The sequence below is a fragment of the Salmo salar genome, chromosome 03, assembly GCF_965601325.2.
Source record: "Salmo salar chromosome 03, fSalSal1, whole genome shotgun sequence".
Classification (NCBI taxonomy): domain Eukaryota; kingdom Metazoa; phylum Chordata; class Actinopteri; order Salmoniformes; family Salmonidae; genus Salmo; species Salmo salar.
This window is the reverse complement of record NC_138293.1, coordinates 29,465,061-29,480,029: the sequence shown is the minus strand read 5'-3', so window position 1 is coordinate 29,480,029 and position 14,969 is coordinate 29,465,061. Positions and strand designations below refer to the sequence as shown.

The 14,969-nt window shown below is 45.3% G+C and overlaps 1 protein-coding gene across 6 annotated transcripts in view; it reads right to left on the bottom strand.

Annotated features, from left to right (window-relative positions):
• LOC106599252 (histone-lysine N-methyltransferase 2C) overlaps positions 1-14,969 on the bottom strand; it is a 155,010-nt gene that overhangs the window by 103,972 nt on the left and 36,069 nt on the right. For 5 of the 6 annotated variants that reach the window (XM_014190382.3, XM_014190383.3, XM_014190384.3 and 2 more), the window contains exons 12-14: positions 7,784-7,864; positions 6,820-7,556; positions 4,233-4,367 (exon numbers count right to left, since the gene is read on the bottom strand). In XM_014190382.3, the coding sequence (XP_014045857.3) occupies positions 4,233-4,367; positions 6,820-7,556; positions 7,784-7,864 (953 nt within the window). The remainder of the gene's footprint in view (positions 1-4,232; positions 4,368-6,819; positions 7,557-7,783; positions 7,865-14,969) is intronic. The other variant, XM_014190386.3, reaches the window with a different exon arrangement.

Below are 14,969 nucleotides of genomic sequence, written 5' to 3'. Positions count from 1 at the left end.
GATCTATACAGGTAAGAAAGTCTAGCAAACTACATGTTCAGATATTACATGTTTCTAATTTTGACAGAAAGTGGTTTCATTTCAAATGTACTGTTAGCTAGCTAACGTTATTAGTATGATCTTATTCTTCGTATCTCAAGACTCATTTGCTTAACTAGTTATAGCCATTGAACCTGGTTGGTTGGCTACCTGCAGATTCATGCAGGGTAGTAACGTCATGAGTTGTGATTATGGTCCATTGTTTAGCTAGCTACATGTCTTAACAAAAGACTCCACTATGCAAGTATCCATTTCAATAGCATTTCACTGCAACTGTTGATAGACGTACTAGCTGGTAAATTCGATCTGGCTATCTACTCCGATTTCAGACCAAGGGTAAGATAGTCTAGCTAGCTACATTTTCAGATATTACGCGTTTCTAATTTTGACTAAGTATTTTCATTTCAAGTTAAAGTGTACTGTTAGATAGCTAACGTTAGCTGGCTGGCTGGCTAACTAGCATTACGTCATGCGTTGGGATTCATTGTTTACCTAGATAGTTACCTAGCTACATTTCTTAACAAAAGACTCTCGTCTTAGTGTGCCAGAGCGCAGAATAACTGATGAATTTTTGAACACTCAACACCCGTTGAATATGTCCGGTGAAAGTAAACGTCAGCAACAAAGCGTAATTAAATTTTTGCCAGCAGCAGTTAGTCACAAACGCTCTGGATAACGTGAAAACAGCCGAACCAGTTCTGCTAGGGGGAGTAAAATGATCAGAGTGGGGTGTTCTCTCATTATGTGTCTGGAAGTAGCTAGCCAATGTAAGCCAGTTAGCTTGGGTGCTTGACTGTCGTTGTGAGGTCAGAGGTTTCGGATCAACCTTACTTATTGGCCAGAGCGTCCAGTGTGCCCTCTGAACACGAAACGCTCTGAATTTACGAACGGACAATCTGACAGCACAGTTGCAGTCACCAACACTCTGGATAACATAACAGCCTAATCAGCTCTGCTAGGGTGAGTAATGTTCAGTGAGCTGTTCTCTCTCAGATGTCTGGAAGTAGCTGGCAAGTTAGTAGAGAACGCTCAGATCAACCCTTAAAGAGATAGGTGGGGCTAAGGCTTAAGAGGGTGTGAACAATGCTGAATGGGTATATGAATGGGTGGTTCCCCAACTTTTTATAGTCCCGTACCCCTTCAAAACATTCAACCTCCAGCTGCAGTCAGCACACTCTCAAATGTTGTTTTTTTTGCCATCATTGTAAGCCTGCCACACACACACACTATACATTTATTAAACATAAGAATGAGATTGAGTTGTCACGACCCGGCTTGTGGGAAGTGACAAAGAGCTCTTGTAGGACCAGGGCACAAATAATAATAATCAATACTTTTAATGTTTATTTAGCCATCTTACATATACAAATTTTGTTCATCTAAAATTGTGAATAACTCATCACAGGTTAATGAGAAGGGTGTGCTTGAAAGGATGCAGATAACCCTGCAATGTTGGGTTGTATTAATCATTTTCCACACACAGTCTGTGCCTGTATTTAGATTTCATGCTATTGAGGGGCGAGAATCCACTCTCACATAGGTACAGTTGCAAAGGGCATCAGTGTCTTATCAGCGTGATTTGCCAAGGCAGGATACTCTGAGCGCAGCCCAATCCAGAAATCTGGCAGTGGCTTATGATTTATTTTTTTATTCACAGAACCGCTTGTTGCAATTTTGATGAGGCTCTCTTGTTCAGATATCGGTAAGTGGACTGGAGGCAGGGCATGAAAGGGATAACGAATCCAGTTATTTGTGTCATCCGTTTCGGGAAAGTACCTGTGTAATTGTACAGATACCAAACACATCTTGACCACCAAAGTCCATTTGATGTCACAAAGCTGTCAAGTACTTTAAAAATATCCTCTCCTGTTGTCCTGGTTTCCAGAAGAGGATGTCTTCCTTAATTGACCCCCCATAAACTTAACGGACATATAACAGTCGCTCAAAAACCCCCGTGAATTATTTTTCAAATTGGCATGTTTTGTTTCTAAATGTCTGCGCAAGAGTGACGGTTTCATCGAGTTGTCAGATAGTATTTTTGCACATATAACACACTGTGGCTGAGGAAAGGCACTACACCCAATATAAGTGAACGCCAAATCAACGTAGTTCTCATCATATTTGCGCCTCTTCGATTGTTCAACGTCCCTGTCTGTTGTTCGGTGCTGGGCTAGCAACAAATGTAGAATTACTGATGCTAGCATTGGATGTGCTCGTGAAAGCAGAACAACATGTGTCGTCGACAGGTGCAAGTGTAGCAGAGCTGATAGTAGCGGTACTACCAGCAGAGCTGATAGTAGCGGTACTACCAGCAGAGCTGATAGTAGCGGTACTACCAGCAGAGCTGATAGTAGCGGTACTACCAGCAGAGCTGATAGTAGCAGTACTACCAGCAGAGCTGATAGTAGCGGTACTACCAGTAGAGCTGGTAGTAGCGGTACTTCCAGTAGAGCTGGTATGTGTGTCTATGGACGCGGGCCTTACTTTTTTTAAAACCATTTATCCATTTTTAAGCAAACGGAATGAGCAGCAGCTACATTTGGCTACATATGGACTGTTAGTGGAATTCCTGCGACAGAGTAACAGTTAATTTGATTGGATGTTAATTATTTGACTAGGCTACCTGTATTTGACATAGTGTTGTTATTTCGCTGAACACTAGATGGTTTGATTTTATTTTTGGTAGTGAAACGAGGCTACCCAGGCAAGAAAAAAAAAACTCACCCAAATGTATAGCCCGTTGGAAAATATAAATGTACTGTTTGGAAATGTGAATCACATTTTTATTTGGCGTACCAGCAACGGCATTGCGGGTAGCCCTGGGGGAATACCTGGTATAGACAAAGAAGGTCTCTCCAATAGCAGTACTAAAACATTGAAGATGATTTTCTCAAAAGTGAGTTTACAAGTTGATCAACTTCCAAAAGCAGAATTACTTTCCCATTGTTTCTCTATATGCCCACGATCATGCATTCTTCTGTCTCTTCTGTAGCAGGCATAAAAGAAACACAGACCGGACAAGTAGATGCGCAATGGATTATGGTTATTGTAGTTAATAACCACATTTTATGCACTAAACTATGTGGCCTATTGGAAACAACAACTCCCTACTACATTGCACAGTTCAGGCTGGATCTAATTTATCTTTAGAGAAACTGTGCAATGCGTGCATTGAGCTCACCAAAAAATATAAATACATGGAATAAAAAAAGTATTGAACCTACATCGGTCAATTAGTTGTTTAAAAATAAAAAAAATACAAATATTGGTTAAATCGCTCAGCACTATGAGAGACAGCCTTTGTAACACAGCAAGTGTTCAGGCTCTCTGTCCAGGCTGTTGACAGAGGACCTCTCTAATGTTATTCTGGCCATTTGAACTCCATTATGCTGTCAACACATTTCCGATGCTGGTGGCTGCTGGGGCCTAATCACGGCTGTCAATCTAGACTACTTTCTGTGAATCTTCCCCCCCAAATCCCTCCTCCCCGATTCCCAAGTCCAGTCTCTTCACACCCCCCAGCGGTCTGACATCCTGATTGACACACAGTATGGTGCTGCTTAACCTGTCCAAAACCCATGCCAAGACCCAGAAATGACCACCTCACTTAGCGCCAGTGTGTAACACTAATGTCACCATGGCGACATATTGCAGCATCCACTTGGGCAGGCCTAAGTGCCCACACAGCCCACTTAATAAAAAAACCCATCTCCATCCCGCCCCAAACTCACCCACAAAAGTATGACACAAACAAAACAAACAATTAAACAAACAAACAAACAAACAAACAACAGGTTAAACCTTGTGCCTCAGGCTGCAAAGGAAGACCAAGATATAGCATTGTGAATTGGGTTAATATTACAAGTACATGTGCAAAGCCTAGCAAGAGATCCTCTCTAGTGGATGAAAGTGAAGCATTTTGCCATTAAGGATGAGTCGTATTAGGCTACTACAGGTTCACATTCACCGTTCCCTTATTAGCCTGTCAATGTGAATTCACCACAGTCTCCTCTCCTCTGGTGACACACTGATAGATTAATGATTCATTGTGAAAGTCCACCATTAACACAGTGACATCAAGCATCACTCTGCCAGTGCACTTCACATAGCCTAAGGTAAGCAGAAGACTGCTGTGGCATGGCCCTGTGGTGGTTCTGGAGGTCTGGTCTCCAGAGAGAGCCGCGGTTATTTACCACTCTGATGCTCCAGGCAGGGCTGCCGCAGCCGGACGAGAGCTGCCTGGTCTTTGGGACGTTCCACCCCTCTGGCTGGTCTGGAGACCAGGAGGGGGAGCTCACACTGCTATGGGGGCTCCCATGCCATGCGCCCTAAGGTACAGGTAGGGGGCCGGGTTGGGTGGGTGAGAGAGGGAGGGATTGAGGGGAGAAGGAGGGTGACAAAATGCAGCAACTTAAAAAACAAAGCCAGAGAAAGATGAAAACATAACAGACAGATGCAGTGAGTTTAAAAGGCTGGTGGCTGAAGAAGCTTGTTGGGACCATTCAACACACCCCAAGTAAGAGATATGGAGCTAATAATGATGCTGTTATACATTCTGACTTGGGGCAAAAAGCCAGGACGATATGATGCACATGATACTTTCTATATTAAAGCCAATCCAAGATATCGTTCATGCATACGAGTTGAGGCATGTTTCGAGCTAGACGTTCAGAGAGAGCTTGCAAAGGTGAAGCAGAATCGTGTTAGTCGGCGCACAGCAACCTTGAATTCAGACAACACCGCAGCCTTCGTCAAGGCAACAGCACCATGCAACAGCAGCAGGACGGGGAAGAGCAAGAAACCACATCATCCTCTTGCCATGGCAACTGTATGTCACTGCCTCACTCATATCGCTGGCTTGTTGACAAAACAGCACCTGGATGCGTCGGACAGGAAGACTGACAGTGCATGCCTCTTCTGAGACAGAAGCATAAAGACTTGAAGACACCAAATCTGACTACACAGGATTCCACTGTATTCAAATAGCCTACATTTGATCTCCCCCCCCAGGCCTGATCTAACAAATGAGTCTGTCTACGCACACCGTTTATTTAAGCAATAGGGTATATCTGGAGAGAAAAACACGACGTTGCAAGGCTAAACTCTCCTCAGCCTCATCCATAATATATCAGAGCCATGTGTGTGATTCATATCCCAGTATAATTAGGATTTGACCCAACCCGCATACTGTGTCTCTGATTAGTGACTTGATGAAAGTGTGTGTGTGTGTGGGGGGGGGGGGGGGGTTAACAAAGCCCTAATGAAGGTATTCTAAGGAGAATGAGAACAGGCTTGTAGCCATCATCAGAGAGGGACTGACTTCAGCACATCAAGCATGTACTAGGAATGCCATGGAAATTAGATACTAGTCTAGGACAGGTGAAACAGCGCGCTTGAAGTTATACTGTAGGATTACATATGGGGATGTATATAAAGTAGCCTGTTTTGTATTGTCTATATATGTTGGCAGTGTGCTCCTATAGGGCAGTGTGTGTACATAAGGTGGTGGGTGTTTGCAGAGTGGATCAGAACGAACAGGCAAAGTGTAGAGGTGGGGTACAGTGTGTAAGGTTCTTGGTAAGCGGGGTTTGCATATGGCCTAAGGAATAGGCCGTACTAATATTCTATTCTCATTCTGCAGTGTGGGAAATTAACTATTCTTCCGACTCACCATCAGTATTCTTCAGACTCACCATCAGTGAATCCCAAATCAGCCTCTCTCACCCCTAGCAACTTGTTCGGAGAGCCCGCCGTTGTCACGTGTTGCTGATAAAAGTCGGAGGGTGACATATATAAAGTGGCGAGGGGATCAATAAACCCCATCAACTTTGGGACACACTGGCGACTTGAATGATGCAATTCATGTTCCAAATGTAATAATAAAACGAGCATGAAATTCTAATGAACAAATTCCCCCTATGGTTTCACAAGATATAAACCTCAGAAACAGTTAGGCTACCTCCCAAATGAAGTGGTTATTTAACTTGTTCGACCTGTCAAGTCTCAAAATCAGACAAACAAACAAACATGAGTCATATGATTAGTCATGCCTCTCAATTCTTTTGTATGATGTTGTGCAAACTCCAAAGCTACCGCGGTGCCTGTTGGGATAGCCACTGCGGCCTCCAGAGTGAAGAGCTATCTGAGGGTCTAATTAGCCCCTACACCCTCGATCATTTTCACTCCCTCAACTTTGGGACACTTGTGCATCGCGGAGGAGGGCGAGCATGAACGCGCAAATGGGAGGGGGAGGGGCTATTTGGGATTCAGATCAAGTGAAAACTGAGGCGGGAAGGTGAGAACAGCCGTGGTCTCTGCTGACGATACAGTTTGGCCAATAACCCGACATCAAACACACAGGACTCAACGCTTCTCAACTGCTCAACTGGCAAGTTCTCTGGGTTAAGTGTCCTCTGCAGCAGCAACACCCGTTTTAATCATATTCCAAACCACTGACATCATAGCCAATCCACCGCTCTGGGGCAGAACACTCAGAAACTTTCTCCTCCTCTCATCATTCAACACACTCAACCACAGAATGACCGACCTAGAGGATTACACAATTATGGTTCCTCTACAGAGATTTCACCCTGGGATTTTTTTTAGATGCTCTTTGAAAATAAAAGACATAAGCCTAGATAATACATAAATAATATATCAATTATTACACAGAAAAAAGGAGATTCTGAAACAGATTTTGAAGCCCTGGGATACAACCCTAAGAATAACACGTCAAGATTTGGATCTAAGACAAGAGCACCCACCAGCACCATGCATTACCTGCTTCACCCTGGGTCTGCCTGGGGAGAACTTCCTCTTGGAGATGGCTGGCTTGCCCATGCCGATCTTAGGGGTGAGAAGTATGAGGGTGGTGGAGGGGACGCTGCTGCTGTGTTCCCCCGGGGCAGGGTGGGCGTGGAGGGGAGGCTCCCTAGGAGAGGGCCCCATGGTTCTAGGGGAGGAGTGGGTAGGGGAGGCAGCCATCTCTGCCAGTCTTTCCATGGATGTCTTGTAGGGCTTCTCCTCGATGGGGGGACTGAGGTGGGAGAGGTTAGGCTTGCTCTCAGTCTCGGGGGTGGTGTCCACCTGTTCCAAGGCGCAGGCCCCGTCCAAAGACCCACCAGCCAGTACCTGAGACATAGGTTCCCCTTTCCTCTCCCTCCTAGCCTTCACTGCTGTCTCCAGACTAGACAGACCTTCCACCTGTTCTACTCCTGAATTATCAGAAGCTGATACCTCCATGGGTTCTTCCTTGATGATTACGGACGCAGTACTTGGTTCTTTGGTGGTGGTGGGTGGGGTCATGATGTCCTCTGTGCTGGGTTTCAACGCCCTGTTTTCAGAGGAGGGTTCTGTCTTTACTGGCTCGGTCAGTCCTGTTGTTATATCCTGTGGCTGCTCTGGCTCTCTTGACACCTGGGATGGCAGGGGTTGTTTCTCAGGCTCCTGCATGGTCAGCCTGGGAGACTCAGGACCTTTTGTTGAAGGAACATCGGTCTCCGCTGCTGGTTGCATTTCTATGGAAATGAACAGAGATAAATAGACATCACACGACCCGTCAGTAAAATATCAGAATGAAAACCAACAGATGACAAAGGCTGTACCATTTGGAATTTAAACCAATATTTTCACATAAGAGAAGTTGCCTTAGATGGTGAAAGGCCTATTGAAGTAGGAGTAGAGAAAGAACTAGAGGCTGAGTAAAAGCAGAACAAATACTCTTAATACAGGCTATGAACCTAACCTGGGTGTAACTGGCTCAGGTCCTTGCTGACAGACACCTCATCAGTCCCTTGCTCCACAGCAGCTGCTCCCACTGAGAGGCCTGGGAGAGAAGCAGGGGATTATAGCAGTGAGAGACTAACCTGAAACCCACCATCAGCTGATCATTTGTCCAGACTCAGCCTCTTACAGAATGACAGATTACGTGGGTAAAGATTGGAGTCATCATTTTCATCACAGGATACGGACATAATTAAACATTAATGGAGTGAAAATGATAGACAAAAAGAGGGGGAGAGAGAGAGAGTGAGAAAGAGAGACGGTTGTTACTGATTGTCCTGTTAGTGACATTTTGATTTGTATTTTTTTTTTAATGCTGTTGTTCCTAATGAATCATTTCCAAAATACGCTTTCGCAATATGTACATTGTTACGTCATGCCAATAAAGCAAAGGAAAATGGAATGTGTGTGAGAGAGAGAGAGAGAGAGAGAGAGAGAGAGGAGAGAGAGCGAGAGAGTGAGAGCCAGAGAGAGAAATTAAAAGTGGGCTAATACAGGCAGAAATATTAGATGCCCAGCAGGCTTATTGGCAGTGAACAGAGTCAGTTTTAACTGGGCATTATTTCAAATCCCACTCCTTCCAACAGCCAAAGACGCATAGCTTTGATTTGTAACGTCAATCCCAGCTAGCAGTCTTTGATTGCGGTAGCTGTCCCTCTCACACACAGAACCGAACCACTGAGACTTGCAGATTCCCAGCCAAGTGCCCTCAAAGTAACCCAATAATCCATTACTAAGTCATGAATCTGTCACATAAAAAGCCCTCATTTCCTCATGGAAAAGACAGTCATCCATCTAGGCCAACACCAGATAGGAGGATTTTATAAACTCAATATTGGCTGAGGTTAACAGACCTGAGCTGCAGGCTGTTAAATACCTCAGGTTTCTCAACTCCAGCTGCCGCACACAAAAAAAGGAAACTGGAGAACAGGTGCTCACTCAAAGCAATGGTTGCCCCAACGTGGCAGTCCAAGCAACGTTAGAAAACAACGGACTGTGTGTAGCTACAATCAAATTTGTAATCATCATCAATGCATTCTTACACACATACTCCCGTAGCACCTCCCGCCTATCCTCAGAATTCCTGCTGACAGCTTTGGACAAACCACAAACAGTTCCTCACATTTCACAAGTTCCCACAACATCCCCGCTCTGATGATCCCATCCCAACAAACACACAACATGCACCTGCTGAGCATTTCTCCACTAGGAAAGGACTTTGAGTAACCATGACAACCTGCATATCAAGGTCTGAACTCTGATGACTGTGCAGCTCACAACACGAGCATATCTGGGCCTCGACACCCAGAGAGTCAATTACGAGATGAGTGAGCATTAAAAGCATCCTTCTTACAAAACACTACAGAGGGGTCGAGTTATCATTATCAAACCCTTACTGCCGATTACTGTCATCATGAACCCTTCCTGCAGATCAAATCCTCCTTCCCCTTGTGGACACACACACAGCTCTATTTTACACAGATAAGCCATCATCGTGTCACATTTCATTTGTGTTCACACCATGGATCTGACAGTAGGCGGTATGTCTGTCATTAGATTCATGATAAGCCTGCTGCTAAGCTCTGAGTGGATGAGAAGGATCTGGACAGGTTACCACAGCTCATTTTAATAACCTTAATTAACTTTTACACTGGGTTGCAGGCAGGCCAGGAGGAGATTGGCTTGTAGTGCCATGATCCCACAAAGCCAATGTTTAGCAAGCCTATGCAACACCACAGCTAGCATATAGCCCAGCACCAAAACATACACATATGAATAGGCCTGAAAGGACATTTGGTATACCTGTCTGGGAGCAGTGATTGGATACGTAGCCTACATTGTGAATGACATCCCTCATCTACTGAGGACAAGACGAGAGCATCAAACATATGCCAAAAGCTGTCAATATGACATTTGAATGGATGACCGATCAACAGAGAGTGTAGAATTGATGAAGTTTCTCTCTACAGGTGTGAGACAACAGGGGCAGTGAATGGAGGAGAGGATGTAGGGGCCAGACCGTGGACAGGAGGCGTGTGGCGGCTGAATTCAGAGCTAAACCAACCATCTATTATGACCTAGTACTATAGCCCATGGTGTTCAGCCTCAGGCCTCTCGAGGGAGGCTCCGCTCCTCCAATCAATGGAGATGAAATGCTAGTGGATCAAGGCCCCTAGAGGTTCTTTACCATCACACAGGCCTAATCACCAGCCTCTCTCCACACTGCCAGCAGCTCACACAGCAGCAGCACAATAAAACAAAAGCACTGCTGCTTAGGACAGGAGCCACACACAGACATACAGGATTCCAAAGTTGTTCGCTCCCCTTTGTGTGTGTGTGTGTGTGTGTGTGTGTGTGTGTGTGTGTGTGTGTGTGTGTGTGTATAGTTGCAAGAGGGGGTGAGTGGGAAAGAGGGGATAAACTCGGGTGTTTTTAACAGCCACATAGGCGCTGGATCAGAATCTTGGACAACTCGCTGCCTGGTTATCTGTCATCAGCACCGCTCCCCTCCCTCCACAACAGACGGTGGACATCCAGGTTAGAACCCACAGTAATATACCCTGCAGCTCATTCACCTGCTACATTAATAAGTGCATCGATGACATCTTCCCCATAGTGACTGTACGTACATATCCCAACCAAAATCCATGGATTACAGGCAACATCCACACTGAGCTAAAGGCTAGAGCTGGCACTATCAAGGAGCGGGACACTAATCCGGACGCTTATAAGAAATCCCGACACGACCTCCGTTGAGCCATCAAACAGGCAACGCATCAACACAAGACTAAGAGTGAATCCTATTTCGCCGGTTTTGACGTTCGTCGGATGTGGCAGGGCTTGCAAACTATCATGGATTACAAAGAGAAACCTAGCCGCAAGCTGCCCAGTGACACCAGCATACCAGAGGAGCTAAATGCCTTCTATGCTCCCTTCAAGGCAAGCAACAATGAACCATGCATGAGAGCATCAGCAATTGAGGACAATTGTGTGATCTCACTCTCTGTAGCCGATGTAAGACTTTTAAACAGGTCAACATTCACAAGGCCGTGGGGCCAGATGGATTACCAGGATGCGTACTCAGAGCATGCGAGGACCAGCTGGCGGGTGTCTTTACTGACATTTTCAAAGTCTCCCTGACCCAGTCTGTAATACCTACATGTTTCAAGCAGACCACCATTGTCCCTGTGCCCAAGAACTCAAAGGTAACCTGTCTAAATGACTACTGCCCCGTAGCACTCACATCTACTATATAATGGCGCCGGAGGGGATGGCTGCCGTTTTACGCGCTCCTAACCAACTGTGCTATTTTGGTGTTTTTCGCATTGTTTGTTACTTATTTTGTACAGAAAGTTGCTGCTACTGTCTCTTATGACCTAAAAGAGTGTCTGGACATCAGAACAGCGATTACTCACCTCAAACTGGATGAAGATTTTTTTCTTTAATGAGTCTGACGCAAAGGATATAGTGCTTCCCGGAGACCAGGCTCAAATCCCAGTAATTCGGGTGAAGAAAAGATGGAGATACAGGCAGTGAAGGTCGGGGTGCCTCGTGAGGATTCGTAGGCAAGTGTGTAAATCACCCCTGCCATCGGTTCTACTGACCAACGTCAGTAGAACTGGAAACCAATCACTGGAAAACAAACTGGATGAAACAAACGGTCGAGACTATCCTACCAACATGACATTAAAAATGGTCATATCTTATGTTTCACCGAGTTGTGGCTGAAAGACGACACAGATAATAGAGCCGACTGCGTTTTCCGTGCATCGGCAGGACAGAGCAGCTACGTCTGGTAAGACGAGGGGTGGGGGTCTATTTGTCAATAACAGCTGGTGCTTGATGTCTAATATTAAAGAAATCTCGAGGTATTGCTCGACTGAGTACCTCATAAGCTGTAGACCACACAATCCACCAAGAGAGTTCTCATATATATTATTCATAGCGATCAATTTACTACCACAAACCGATTTACCACCACTAAGACCGCACTCAGCAAGCTGTATAAGGCTATAAGCAAACAAGAACATGCTGATCCAGAAAGGCGCACCTAGTGGCCGGGGACTTTAATGCAGGGAAACTTAAATCCATTTTACCCAATTTCTAACAGCATGTCACGTGTAACCAGAGGAAAAAACCTCTAGACCACATTTACTTCACAGACAGAGGCGCATACAAAGCTCTCCCACGCTATCCTTTTAGTACATCTGACAATAATTCTATCCTCCTGATTCCTGCTTACAAGCAAAAACTAAAGCAGGAAGTTATAGTGACTCGCTCAATATGGAAGTGGTCAGACGACACAGATGCTAAGCTAAAGGACTGTTTTGCTAGCACAGACTGGAATATGTTCAGTGTTTCATCCAATGGCATTAAGGAGTATACCACCTCAGGTCAATGCCTTAATCAATAAGTGCATCGACGACGTCATCCCCGTACGTACACATCCCAACCAGAAGCTATGGATTACAGGCAACATCCGCACCGAGCTAAAGGCTAGAGTTGCCCCTTTCAAGGAGCAGGACACTGAAAAAAATCCTGCTATTACTTCTATGCTCGCTTCAAGGCAAGCAACACTGAACCATGCATGAGAGAACCAGCTGTTCCGGACGACTGCGTGATCACGCTTTCAGTAACCGATGTGAGCAAGACCTTTAAACAGGTCAACATTAACAAGGCTGCGGGGCCAGACGGATTACCAGGGCGAGTATTCAGAGCATGCGTGGACCAACTGGCAAGTGTCTTCACTGACATTTTCAACCTGATCGAGTCTGTAATACCTACGTTTTGAGCAGACCATCATAAACTCTGTGCCCAAGAATGCGAAGGTAACCTGCTTAAATGACTACCGCCCCGTAGCACTCACGTCGGTAGCCATGAAGTGCTTTGAATCACTGGTCATGGCTCACATTAACACCATCATCCCAGAAATCTTAGACTCACTCAAACGCGCATACTGCCCCAACAGATCCACAGAGAACACTATTTCAAATCACACTCCACACTGCCCTTTCCCACCCGGACAAAACGAAGACCAATGTGAGAATGCTATTCATTGACCACAGCTCAGCTTTCAACACCATAATGCCCACGAAGCTCATTATTAACCTAAGGATCCTGGGATTAAACAACTCCCTCTGCAACTGGATCCTGGACTTCCTGACCGGCCGCCCCCAGGTGGTAAGGGTAGGCAACAACACATCTGCCACTCTGATCCTCAACACTGGGGGCCCTGAGGGGTCTGTGCTTAGACAACAACCACTCCCTCAATGTGAACAAGACAAAGGACATGATGGTGGACTACAGGAAAAGGAGGGCCAAACATGCCCCCATTCACATCAGCGGGGCTGTAGTGGAGTGGGTTGAGAGTTTCAAGTCCCTTGGTGTCCACATCACCAACAAACTATCATGGTCCAAACACACAAAGACAGTCATGGAGGGCACAACAACACCTTTTCCCCCTCAGGACACTGAAAAGATTTGGCATGGGTCCCCAGATCCTCAAAAAGTTATACAGCTACACCATCGAGAGCATCCTGACCGGTTTCATTGCCGCATGGTATGGCAACTGCTCGGCATTCGACCGTAAGGCGCTACAGAGGGTAGTGCGTACGGCCCAGTACATCACTGGGGCCAACCCTCCGGCCATCCAGGACCTATATACTAGGCAGAGTCAAAGGAAGGCCCAAAAAATGTCAAAGGCTCCAGCCACCCAAGTCAAAGACTGCTCTTTCTGCTACCTCAAGGAAAGCAGTACCGGAACAACAAGTCTAGGTCCAAAAGGCTTCTTAACAGCTTCTACCCCCAAGCCATATGACTCCTGAACAATTAATAAAATGGCCACCTGGACTATTTACATTGACACCCCCTTTGTTTTTACACTGCTGCTACTCACTGTTTATTATCTATGCATAATCACTTTACCCCTACCTACAGTGGCAAGAAAAAGTATGTGAACCCTTTGGAAATACCTGGATTTCTGCATAAATTGGTCATAAAGTTGTATCTGACTTTCATCTAGATCACAACAACAGACAAACACAGTCTGCTTAAACTAATAACACAAACAATGATTTGTTTTCATGTCTTTATTGAACACTCCGGGTAAACATTCACAGTGCAGGGTGGGAAAAGTATGTGAACCCTTGGATTTAATAACTGGTTGACCCTCCTTTGGCAGCAATAACCTCAATCAAATGTTTTCTGTAGTTGCGGATCTGACCTGCACAACAGTCAGGAGGAATTTTGGACCATTCCGCTTACAAAACTGTTTCAGTTCAGTAATATTATTGGGATGTCTGGTGTGAACTGCTCTCGAGGTCATGCCACAGTATCTCAAATCGGGTTGACGTCAGGACTGACTGGGCCACTCCAGAATGCGTATTTTCTTCTGTTGAACCCATTACTTCTGTGTTTTGGGTCGTTGTCCTGTTGCATCACCCAACTTCTGTTGAGCTTCAATTGGCGGCCAGATAGCCTAACATTACCCTGCAAAATGTATTGATAAACTTGGGAATGCATTTTTCCGTCAACGATAGCAAGCTGTCCAGGCCCTGAGGCAGCCCCAATCCATGATGCTCCCTCCAACATACTTTACAGTTGGGATGAGGTTTTGATGTCGGTGTGCTGTGCCTTTTTTTCTCCACACAGTGTTGTGTGTTCCTTCTAAACAACTCAACTGTAGTTTCATCTGTCCAAGGAATATTTTGCCAGTAACACTGTGGAACATCCAGGTGCGGTTTGCAAACTTCAGATGTGCAGCAATGTTTTTTTTGGACAGCATTGGCTTCTTCCGTGGTGTCCTACCATGAACACCATTCTTGTTTAGTGTTTTACGTATCGTAGACCCGTCAACAGGGATGTTAGCATGTTCCAGAGATTTCTGTAAGTCTTAGATGACACTCCAGGATTCTTCTTAACCTCATTGAGCATTGCGCTGTGCTCTTGCAGTCATCTTTGCAGGACGGCCACTCCTTGGGAGAGTAGGAACAGTGCTGAACTTTCTCCATTTATAGACAATTTGTCTTACTGTGGACTGATGAACATCAAGGTTTTTAGAGATACTTTTGTAATCCTTTCCAGCTTTATGCAAGTCAACAATTCTTTAGGTCTTCTAAGATCTTTTTTGTTTGAGGCATGGTTCACAT